The sequence below is a fragment of the Neomonachus schauinslandi genome, chromosome 10 (assembly GCF_002201575.2).
Source record: "Neomonachus schauinslandi chromosome 10, ASM220157v2, whole genome shotgun sequence".
NCBI lineage: Eukaryota > Metazoa > Chordata > Mammalia > Carnivora > Phocidae > Neomonachus > Neomonachus schauinslandi.
This window is the reverse complement of record NC_058412.1, coordinates 137,740,013-137,750,647: the sequence shown is the minus strand read 5'-3', so window position 1 is coordinate 137,750,647 and position 10,635 is coordinate 137,740,013. Positions and strand designations below refer to the sequence as shown.

Here is a 10,635-nt window from a genome sequence, read left to right as displayed (position 1 = left end):
ATCCCTGCTAACCTTCAGGCAGGAGGGACGCATCAAATATAGAGGGCAGCTGGGTGGGGGTGGGGTGGGTCTCCATTGCTTGCCAGGAGTTTATTTTTAATCCTGGCTCCTGTTTGATAGGATCAGCAGCACTTGGAAGTGCCCGGAGTCATCTGTGAGCCCCTCCCTGCCCAAAACGGTTAGGAGTGCCTCTGTCTTGTAGGGGCAGACCACCCCCCCCGCCCCGCCCATGACAGCCCAGTGGGAGAGCCTGGGCTGGGGAGACCGGCTTGGCCCATGACCACTGCCCTGGGCCCCTTTACCTGCTGGCCTGCTGGGGGTCACATCTCTGAGGGCTCTCTCAGGCATTGCCCCAGTGGAAGGTGCTGGACACTGGGCCTCTGCTCTCACCCACTCACCTTGCTTGACCTTCTCCCAGACCTTGCAATGACAAAGATGAATCAGACAGGAGTGGTTGGTTGATGGGAGATGTGGCCATGGGGAGAGATGCTAGTGGGTCAAGAGGCCTGTACACTTGGTTTTCACACAACACGGGACTGCCATTGCTCTCCTTAAAACCCACGTTGGCCATTACCCTGGTCTGCCCAGGACCCTCCAAGATCCCCCCACCCCCACTTTCTACAGAACCGGCCCCCCAGTGGCTCAGCACTCTGACCACACTGGGGCCAGGAGCGAGGGGAACTCTGCTTCGTGGGAACCCCTTCCCACTCATGCCCACCAGGGCAGCCTGGGAAGGTATCAGTGGGCCCTGGGAACAGACTTGAAATATTCCCTGCATGGAGAGAGGCCCAGGGTGGACAAGAGTCCTTTCCAGGAGCCTCAGAGGGCGGGTGGTTGAGGTGGATCTGCTAAAGAGCCTCAGGCCACTTGGCCAAGCTGAGGGGACCCTGGAGACACGGCTTTCAGGCCATACCATGGGGCCTGGTTGGGGGCATGCCAGGGTGAGCCCATGTGGCAGACACACGGGGACAGGGGCCTGAAAGCAAGCCGATTTCAGGGTCCCAAAGGAGGAAGGACCTGCAGGTCCTGGGCCACGCTGGGGAGACAGAACAGGTTCATTTGTTCATTAGGAACCAGCCACATGCAGGGCCGGGTCTGGCCCTTGGGAGAAGCGGTCCAGGGCCATGGCCCAGACCCTAGCCTCAGCCCCTGCCCCTCCTGGTTGAGGCCTGCCCTGCCCTTTCCTGTCCCTGGGGCTGGCCCCATCCCCAAAGACCTCCTTTTATGTTTGGAGTGCCTTTCCACCTCTTCTCTCCAGCAGTGCCTGAGCCTGGCGACTTGGCCTCTGCTTCATCCGTCCTCCATCTCTTGCTGTTTCTCTCCCGTTGCCTCTCTCCATCTCTGCCCCTCCCTCCTTTCCGTCTCCCTCCCCCTGCCCCGCGCTCCCCGCGCCTCGGGCCGGCTGTGGTCTCCCTGCTCGCAGTCCTTCCCGGTGCGGGCGCGTCTGGAGTCCGCGCCTTTGCAGCTCGATCCCTCGCCGCATCTTCCTCTCGCGTCCCTGTCGCGCCCGCGCGCGTCCGCGGGTCCCCGTATCCCTGCATCCCTCGCGTCCCCGCCGCGGCCCCGCCCGCCCCGCCCCCCCCGCCCGCCGGTACCGCATTGCTGTACTGCAGGGGCGCAGTGCATTGCGCCCGCTCCGTCAATAGGTGGACCCCCTCCTGGAGAGATAAAACCGCGGGCGCCGGCGCCGCCAGTCCCTCTGGCTGAGACCTCGGCTCTGGGTAAGGACGCTCGGCCTCCGGGGCTCCGCCTCCGCCCCCAGCCTTCCGCAGAGGGTTTTCTCTCCGGGGACTGGACCTGGGGCAGAGAGGGGCCAGGCTGGCGCCTGGCGAGGCTGCGCTGCTCGCTCCGGGCTTCGTTCGGCCAGCCACCCCACGCGCCCGGACCCGGCACCAGGGGTCGGTCCCCGCGGGCGACCAGGGGTGGGGTGGGTAGGTGGGGGCACCGCGGTGGTTCTTGTTTATGCGGTGGTGGCGTCTGGGGACCCGTCTTCTGGGCGCGGCGATCGTGTTGCAGCCATGACCTTGGGACCGGCTGGGGCCCTGCGGGATTGGGGCAGGGTCGTCAGTGCTGGGGGCTGCTGAGGATGCCTTGCGGAGGGGGAGGCAGGGAGACCTGGGGGGCATTCGCCACCCGGCCCCACCCGGGCGGGCCCAGGAAGTGTCTGGTGTCTGCACCCTAGGGTGCGCCGTTGATGCCTGTTTTCCCTTGCCCGGCCCTCTGTCCTCTCCTGGGCTGCCTAGGTTTCTCCACTGACCTCCAGGATGGGGCAGGGGCTGTGACCCTGGGTGCTGACCAGAGGGAGAGGGGGAGGGGTGCCCCCCTGCCCCCACCAGGCTGCAGGCATCTCTGTCTGGCACTTGCTGAGCTTGGCTGCTGGGGCCAGATTCTTCCCTGCTCTTCAGAGCAGGGACCCCACTTCCCTGCCCCCCAGTCTGCCCCCTGCCGAGGTCCAGGAGGGCCCAAGCTATTCTAGGCCCCTGATCTGGGCACCACCGCCCTGTGGGAGCCCTGGCCCAGCCTGTCTCCCCTGGTGCCAGCCTGCCTGGCAGGGATGAGGGGAAGATGGCGCCCTCCCTGCTTGAGGGGAGTGGGGAGCATTGACCATTTCTCCATCATGGCAGTGCTGCCGGTGGGGGTGGGGTGCAGCATAGGGCCCAGGACTCCTGGTGGGGAGCAAGCATTGGGGGACAGAGCATTGAAGAGTGGGGCAGGGTGACTCATCACCGGGCTCCTGACTGGTCATGGGGTTCGCCCAGCCTGGTGTTTCTCCGTCTCTTGGGGGGGGGTTAACCTCCTCCATGGGGGGTGCTCTGTGGGCATGACACCCAGATATTTAGAGCGGATTGGACCGTTGGGGCTTGCCACCTGACCCAAATGGGCCAGGCACAGGCTGGGGGGAGGGGTCTTCCTGCCCCACCAAATGTGGGAACGTAGCCCCGGTGTAAGGACCAGATCTGGGGGCAGGGATATGCTTGCAACCTGTGCAGGGCGGTGTCTTCGCTGGCTTCCCCCTGAGGCTCTCCATCACCTGTGCCTCCACCCCAACTCACAGAATCACTGCTCAGCAGCCCCCCCACCCTGAGCCACAGCGCTCCAGGCCGTTCCAGCCCCTCCCCACACCCTGGGCAGAATGGGCAAGGAGAAGACCCACATCAACATAGTGGTCATTGGCCACGTGGACTCTGGCAAGTCCACCACGACGGGCCACCTCATCTACAAGTGCGGAGGCATCGACAAGAGGACCATTGAGAAGTTTGAGAAGGAGGCCGCCGAGGTGAGCCTGCCCCCCCTCCCCCATCCACTGGAGGACAGGTTCCCACGTGGTGGCTGGGCTGGCACTTCCCTGACTCTGGGGCACGTGGCTCAGCTGATCTCCTCCAGGGCAAGAAGGCATGAGCCCTAAAGGAACCTGCATGGGGGACAGGTATCTGAGAGAGCTCAGCTGGAGTGGCACAGGGGAGGTGGGGGCAGCCTCTCTCTGAGGATGTGCTTGGTGTGGGCGAGGGATGGCCAGCTGGACTGCCCCCTGGGGTGGGGGAGGGGACCTGGCGGCCGCATTTCTGCCCCACAGGGGTCCACATCAGGTTCTGGAACTCTCTGCCACATTGGACTTGAGAACCCTGCACCCAGGGTGGGGTTCCTGTGTCCCCAGGGCTGAGGTCTGGGGCTGGAGGTGGTGGTGCCCTTACTTGTCCCAGGGCTGGGCCAGGACTCAGGGTGGCTATTAATAGCTGACTGATGGGCAGCCAGCCCATCAGCTCCATTTTCTCATGCTGGGCTGGGGAGGGCTGCTTGTCCACGGTGGCGCTCTTTGGGGAGGGGGTTCCTGGTTGCCTGGTGAGGATGCAAAGGGCCCCGTTGACTGACCTCCTTTCTCTTAAGTGGCTGAGACCCATGGGTGGGAAGTGGCCACAGAGTGGGGCAGGGGGAGTCTGCTCTTTGCAACCTCTACCCCCACCCTGGGCTCCGGGAGAAGCCCCTGTCTGGGTGACTGAGGGTTCCGTCCTGGATGACAGAGGGGTCAGGGTCAGGGCCCAGGAGGAGTCAGTTGCTGGCCTGCGCTGACCCTGCTCAGAGTGTGTGTGTGTGGGGGGGTGTTGTGGGTTGCTCTGGGCTGTCTCCCTCCGCGCCTGAGCCCAAAAGCTGCGTCACTCCCTCCTTCCCTGCGGGGTGGCGCTGGGGGGAGGCTGTGGGTGTTTGCAGGATGTCTGGTTCAGGTCTAGCTGGGTCCCATCTGGGGCCTGTCTGGGTGGCCCTCCTGGCTGGGCAGCCTCCCTGGAGGGCAGAGCGCTGTCCAAGCACAGCCCCGCAGGGGGATCTGCCCGGCTGGGCAGCAACCTCGGCCGCCACTCTAAGGGCAGCTCTGGCCCAGGGCACGGGGTCTCGCTGGGTGGGGCACACGTATTTGCAGGTGGAGCACAGATGGGGGGAGGAGCCTCGGAGCTATTTGGAAGCCTTGGCTGTCTGTAGAAAGGGATGGAAACTAGGCCCTTCCGTGCAACCTCATCTAATTTCCTTAAAAAAATCAGAGGGTTATTTTTTTGGCTGGACACCTTGACAGTGGTGTTGTAGGCCTCTGGCTGATGCAGGGTCTGTGGGCGTTGGGGTGGCCAGCTTCAGATAGAGGGGAGCCCTCAGCCAGGGGAGGGGTTTCAGTCGGCTGGTGGCTTCTCTCCACGCCTGACTCCCAGGCCCTTGCGCCACCTACTGGCCGACGTTCAAACGGCAACCATCTAGGTGGCAGGAGGCGGGACCTGGGGACACGGGGTGGCCGGGCCTGGGCAGGGCAGGGTGAGGTCTGGGTGTCCCTCAGAGGTGCTCGCATGTGGCTCCCTCATCCCAGAGATGGGCTCAGGGTCCTAGGGTCCTACGGGGGCCTCTCTGCTGTGACCTGCTCCCATGGCCCTGGGGGACCTGCTGGCCAGCTGGCTGAGTCCCGGGTCCCTCCAGATGGGGAAGGGCTCCTTCAAGTACGCCTGGGTGCTGGACAAACTGAAGGCCGAGCGGGAGCGTGGCATCACCATCGACATCTCCCTCTGGAAGTTTGAGACCACCAAGTACTACATCACCATCATTGATGCCCCTGGCCACCGCGACTTCATCAAGAACATGATCACTGGCACCTCCCAGGTGGGCGGAGCTGCAGGCGGCCGCAGGGGGGCCCCCGGGGTCCCTGAGGGGCAGTCGGGTTCCCTCCACTTCCTGGCCAGGGCATGATGCCCTCACGTTTGCTACCTCTCGCCCCACCTGGTACGGAGTCCCCCAGAGAATTGATTGGGTGCCCCAACATCTCAGCCAGGCAGGGGTGCCCATGAGGGCCACGGTTGCAGACAGACAGACAGACCCAGACAGTCAGACATCGCCAGGCCGCTCACACAGACGGAGGAGCCCATGCCCGGGCGGCTGCCTGGAGCGGGGGGTTCCTGGGGCCCACTGTGACGGACCTGCCAGACACGGGGTGCCTGGGGCCCACTGTGACGGACCTGCCGGACACGGGGTGCCTGGGGCCCACTGTGACGGACCTGCCGGACACGGGGTGCCTGGGGCCCACTGTGACGGACCTGCCGGACACGGGGTGCCTGGGGCTCACTGTGATGGACCTGCTGGACAGGCGGACTGTGCAGTCCTGATCGTGGCGGCCGGAGTGGGCGAGTTTGAGGCGGGCATCTCCAAGAACGGGCAGACCCGCGAGCACGCGCTGCTGGCCTACACGCTGGGTGTGAAGCAGCTCATCGTGGGGGTCAACAAGATGGACTCCACAGAGCCCGCCTACAGTGAGAAGCGCTACGACGAGATCGTCAAGGAGGTCAGCGCCTACATCAAGAAGATCGGCTACAACCCAGCCACTGTGCCCTTTGTGCCCATCTCAGGCTGGCACGGGGACAACATGCTGGAGCCTTCGCCCAATGTGAGTGCCCAAGGACGGCGGGGGGGCTGCTGGGCCCCTCCCTGAGAACCCAGGACACTGGGGTGTGCATGGGTCAGGCGAGGTCAGGGCAGAGCACAGGGCCAGAGGGCCCGCGTTCCCTTCAGCTGTAGGAGCAGGGTCACCTGCCCTGTGGGCGTCAGCCTGGAGAGGAGCCCGACTGTGTGAACTGTGCCCCCCAGCTCAGCCTCCCCATGAGGCCCGCGGAGGCCCCTTCTCTGGCTAGCGACACTCCCTCAGGTGGGCAATGCAGGAGCAGCGGCTGCCGGGTCCTAGGCCCAAGGGCTTTGTCTCTGGAGGGTTACTTTTCGTCCCCCCAGGAGCCTCCCGGGGGCTCGGAGCAGGTTCGGCTCTGGGAAGGGCCGGGGCTGGCTTTCCACGGGTCGGTGGGGCCGCCTGTGTCTCAGGGACTCTGACTCAGCAGGACGAGATGAGTCTGAGCCTGAGGTGGAGTTTTTAGAACCTGAGACCAAGCGCCTAGATGCAGTGAAGCCAGAGGCCACCCGGCCCAGGAGGGTGGCCATCTGCTCTGGCCAGTGCTGCCACACTGAGGGGCCTCTGACCTGGAGCCCTGTGGTCAGGGGACGAGGCTGGGAACCCTGCCCCCATCTTGCTGGGCTGCGTGTTTGCATGTTGTAGGTCCCACACGGGATGTCACGTAGCAGTGGGTGAGCTGACTGCCCTCTCCACCCTCCCGGGGAGGCTGACAGAGTGCCGTCCCCCTGAAGTCCCATTCCTGACCTGCTGCTCAGGGAGCTCTCGGCTGATCTGGGCTGTCTAGAGGACACAGTCTCTGGGAGTGGACTGGGCCGTGCTGCTGGCCCCTTCCCCTTCTCCCGGCCTGTGGCCAGCAGGCCAGGGGGCCCCGTGCCAGGAGGATGCTGGGTCTGCTGTCAGGAGAAGCCCTAGGCAGGGAAGGGCCAGCCGTGCCTGGAGACAGTTGGCCGTCGGGGGCCGAGGCTGGACTCTCTGTCTCTAGCGTGGCCACTGGCCAGACTCTGGGCCCTCCCCGTCTGGTGCCAGCCCTGCCCAGGGATCTGAGGGAGAGGAAAGGGGGGCGCTGAGCTGCGCTGAGCTCTGCTTCTTTTCCCAGACCTCCTTTCCCAAGGCTTCTGTGATGTTGGGAGTGTGAACTGGGGGGTGGAGAAGGTGAGGGGTCAGCTGTGCAGCTCCTCCCTGATGCTGCTGGATGGACATGAACTGGCTTAGGGTAAACAGTGGGCCGTTAGGCAGTGGAGTGGGCAGGTCTGTGCTCCCTTGCTCCCCAGAGCCCTCAGGTCAGATACTTCCATCAGGGATCCTGGAGAGTCCTGGGGAGGCCGTGGGGCTGGGGTGTAGGGCAGGTGGGTGTAAGTGGTCTCGACCTCCAATGGATGCCGCCTTCTTCCTGTCCAGATGCCGTGGTTCAAGGGCTGGAAAGTGGAGCGTAAGGAGGGGAACGCCAGTGGAGTGTCCCTGCTGGAGGCTCTGGACACGATCCTGCCCCCGACACGCCCCACAGACAAGCCCCTGCGCCTACCACTGCAGGATGTGTACAAGATTGGTGGTGAGTGAGGGCTCAGTGTCCCACACTTGCTGTGGGCACCTGGCCAGCCCACCCTGGCGAGTTCTGCCCCTCACTCCCCACTCCTGAGACCAGGGCCCTTGACAAGGGGCTCTTGAGGCCAAATTATCTGCCCCTCCCCCAGTGCCGTACACTTTCTGGGGGACCATCCATCCATCTGTCCATCCCCCATCCATGCTCCATCCATCCATCCATCCAGACAACTGTTTACCCCCACACATCCATCTGTCCATTCATCCATCCATTCATCTACCTATCCATCCATTTATCCATCCATCCAAACAGCCATCCATCTGTCCATTCACACAACTGTCTACCTCACACATCCATCTGCCCATCCAGCCATCCACCCACCCACTCACCCACCTGCCTATCTGTCCATCCACACATCCGTCCATCCCTACCTATCCATCTGTCCATTCATCTGCCCACTCCTACCTATACATCCATCTGTCCAGGGTCTTCCTCCCTTCAAATAAGCACTCAGCCCTATGCCAGGAGCTGGTGGTATAAGGGTAACTCCCATGTCCCCTTCCCTCCATGACAGTCCCAGTCTTATGGGAGACACGCTCTACTCCAGGCGTGAGAAATGTTCTTCGTAAGATGACAGGGAAACCATAACCAAGCACGAGGCCCACGAGGGGCACACTCCCAGTCCGGGGGCCGCGTGCAGGGCAGGGGTGTCACACTCACCCAGCACAGAGAACAGCCACCAGCCACTGGCTCTGTCATACCACAGCCGGGGAATGGGGGTGGAGCCCCCCCCACGCTAGGGTGGGCCAGACACCCACCAAGCAGCCACACAGCATGAGCTAGTCCGTTGTGCCCCTTTGGGGGTAGCCCTGGCACCAGCAACATCAAAGCCGGGCCAGGTGATCCAGGTGGGCTGGTCCTCGACCTCCCTGATGCTGCTGCCGCACCAGGAGGGGCCTCAGACAAGGGAGGGGTCCCTAGAGTGCTCCCCCCGGGGGACAGCGGCCACCTGGGGCGGGGACAGGCCTCCAGGTCCAGAAGGGCCTCTCTTTGCCATGTTCCCCTGACTTTGCTCCTGCCCAGGCATTCCTGGGAAGTCTCTCTCGTTCAGTCCCTTCTTTGCCTGACAGGGTCAGGGGAGCCTCTGCTTCTGTAGGAACCTCAGTGTCTGCCTTGTCTGGGGTCTCCCCGCGCCCCTCACTCCATCCCACCTGCTCCTCACAGCCCCCTTCCTCACCACCCAGGCATTGGCACCGTGCCCGTGGGCCGAGTGGAGACGGGCATCCTTCGGCCGGGCATGGTGGTGACCTTCGCACCTGTGAACATCACCACGGAGGTGAAGTCAGTGGAGATGCACCACGAGGCTCTGAGTGAGGCCCTGCCCGGTGACAATGTTGGCTTCAATGTGAAGAACGTGTCGGTCAAGGACATCCGTCGAGGCAACGTGTGTGGGGACAGCAAGTCCGACCCACCCCAGGAGGCTGCCCAGTTCACCTCCCAGGTGGGCGGCTGGTCACCCAAGGGCAGGAACAGGGCCTTCCTTGGCATTAGCAGAGTACTTGACCCCCTCTGAGCCTGGCTCTTGGAAGAGCCGGACCCTTGCTTTACAAAGGAGGCCATCAAGGCCTGGAGGACTCGGGTCAGGGTTGGGGCCACTCGCAGGAAGAGCAGATGCTGGGGCGGGCCCAGGCCTTGTTGCTCTGAGCCTCAGTGAGGTCCCACCTGGGTCCTGAAAATGTTTTTATTTCTTGCTGGAGACGTCTCTGTAATATTTTATTCCCTACATTTTCACTGCACCCTCTTTGATCACCTCTTCACGTGACGACAGTTTCAAAAATTGGCTCCCGTGAGGTATAACTGTAGTACTTGAGGTCCAGTTTCTCATCCTGCCTCAGCTCTGGCCAGTGCAGACAGCATAAGTCCTGCCCACTGGCCCTTCCCACGGCGCACCTGTCGGTTGTTTATCTCTTGTGGTCTGCCAAATGCTTCATGAGGACTCTGGGGTCCATGCAAGGGTGTGGGTCCCCTGTAGCCTGACCTTCCTTCATGGCCAGCACCCAGGCCCAGGGGATTCAAGCCTCCCTCAGTTCTGATGCCCTCCTTGACCACCTGGGCATGTCTGACAACCTTGTGCACATCTTCGCCCAGGTCATCATCCTGAACCACCCAGGGCAGATCAGCGCCGGGTACTCACCTGTCATTGACTGCCACACGGCGCACATCGCCTGCAAGTTTGCCGAGCTGAAGGAGAAGATTGACCGGCGCTCGGGCAAGAAGCTGGAGGACAACCCCAAAGCCCTGAAGTCTGGTGATGCAGCCATAGTGGAGATGGTCCCTGGGAAGCCCATGTGTGTGGAGAGCTTCTCTCAGTACCCACCTCTTGGTGAGCTGGGCAGGTGGTGGAGGGAGGTGCAGCCTGGATGGGGCTGGTCCTGGCTGCGGCCACGGGGGTGGGGCGGGGAGGTGTCCTTCACTTTGCTGTGACCTCCAGCCTCCATCTCTCCATGTCATGGAGCATAGGTGGCCCTGCTGGTCAGCTCTGGGAGGAAGGCCCCGGGCCCACAGCTAGTCCCGCAGCAGAACTAGGACTGACTGCTGGACGTCAGCGGGCCGCAGATATCCCTAGGATGACCCACAGGCCTATATAAGGAGCTGCCTTGTGCAGGTTGCGGGCCCTCGCAGTATCAACTGAAAGGGTCTACTCCTGGCCAGGCGTGTCATTGGACCCCCACTACGTCTGGGGGGGCGGTCGTTCCTGCCGCCAGAGGAGGAGACCAGAGCCTTAGAGACGTTCTCGCTCTAGCGTCTCACACTCCTCGGGCTGCGGACCCCACCACCCGCCCCCGGAAACGGGCCCGGGAGGGAGGATGCTGTGAGCTGGAGTGCGCCTGCGCTCGGCCTCCCGGCCGGGGGAGGGGGGCTGGGAGGGGCGGGGTCAGGGGCGGGGCCCTGCTCGCCTGACGCCCCCTCCCCGCAGGCCGCTTCGCGGTGCGCGACATGCGGCAGACGGTGGCTGTGGGCGTCATCAAGAACGTGGAGAAGAAGAGCGGCGGCGCCGGCAAGGTCACCAAGTCGGCGCAGAAGGCGCAGAAGGCGGGCAAGTGAAGCGCGGGCGCCCGCGGCGCGACCCTCCCCGGCGGCGCCGCGCCCCGCCCCCGGCCCCGCCCCC

General features: G+C 63.7%; 1 protein-coding gene across 2 annotated transcripts; it reads left to right on the top strand.

The window, feature by feature from the left end:
* Window positions 1-1,526: 1,526 nt before the first annotated feature.
* On the top strand, window positions 1,527-10,628 carry EEF1A2 (eukaryotic translation elongation factor 1 alpha 2). Of its 2 annotated transcripts, none has more exons than XM_044918868.1 (8): window positions 1,527-1,721; window positions 3,056-3,277; window positions 4,954-5,133; window positions 5,615-5,911; window positions 7,325-7,475; window positions 8,711-8,967; window positions 9,615-9,849; window positions 10,444-10,628. In XM_044918868.1, exons 2-8 carry the CDS (start codon window positions 3,134-3,136, stop codon window positions 10,569-10,571), a joined length of 1,392 nt encoding a protein of 463 aa, XP_044774803.1. In that variant the 5' UTR covers window positions 1,527-1,721; window positions 3,056-3,133; the 3' UTR covers window positions 10,572-10,628. The 2 variants fall into 2 exon arrangements, with proteins under 2 accessions (XP_044774803.1, XP_044774801.1); XM_044918866.1 differs by having other exon boundaries at window positions 1,717-1,898.
* The last annotated feature ends 7 nt before the right edge of the window (window positions 10,629-10,635 follow it).

Coding starts and splice junctions, on each gene's coding strand:
- EEF1A2 (XM_044918868.1), top strand. CDS start 3,134: ATGGGCAAGGAGAAGACCCACATCAACATAGTGGTCATTGGCCACGTG. Junction 5,134..5,614: donor TGATCACTGGCACCTCCCAG/GTGGGCGGAGCT, acceptor CCTGCTGGACAG/GCGGACTGTGCAGTCCTGAT. Junction 8,968..9,614: donor CTGCCCAGTTCACCTCCCAG/GTGGGCGGCTGG, acceptor ATCTTCGCCCAG/GTCATCATCCTGAACCACCC.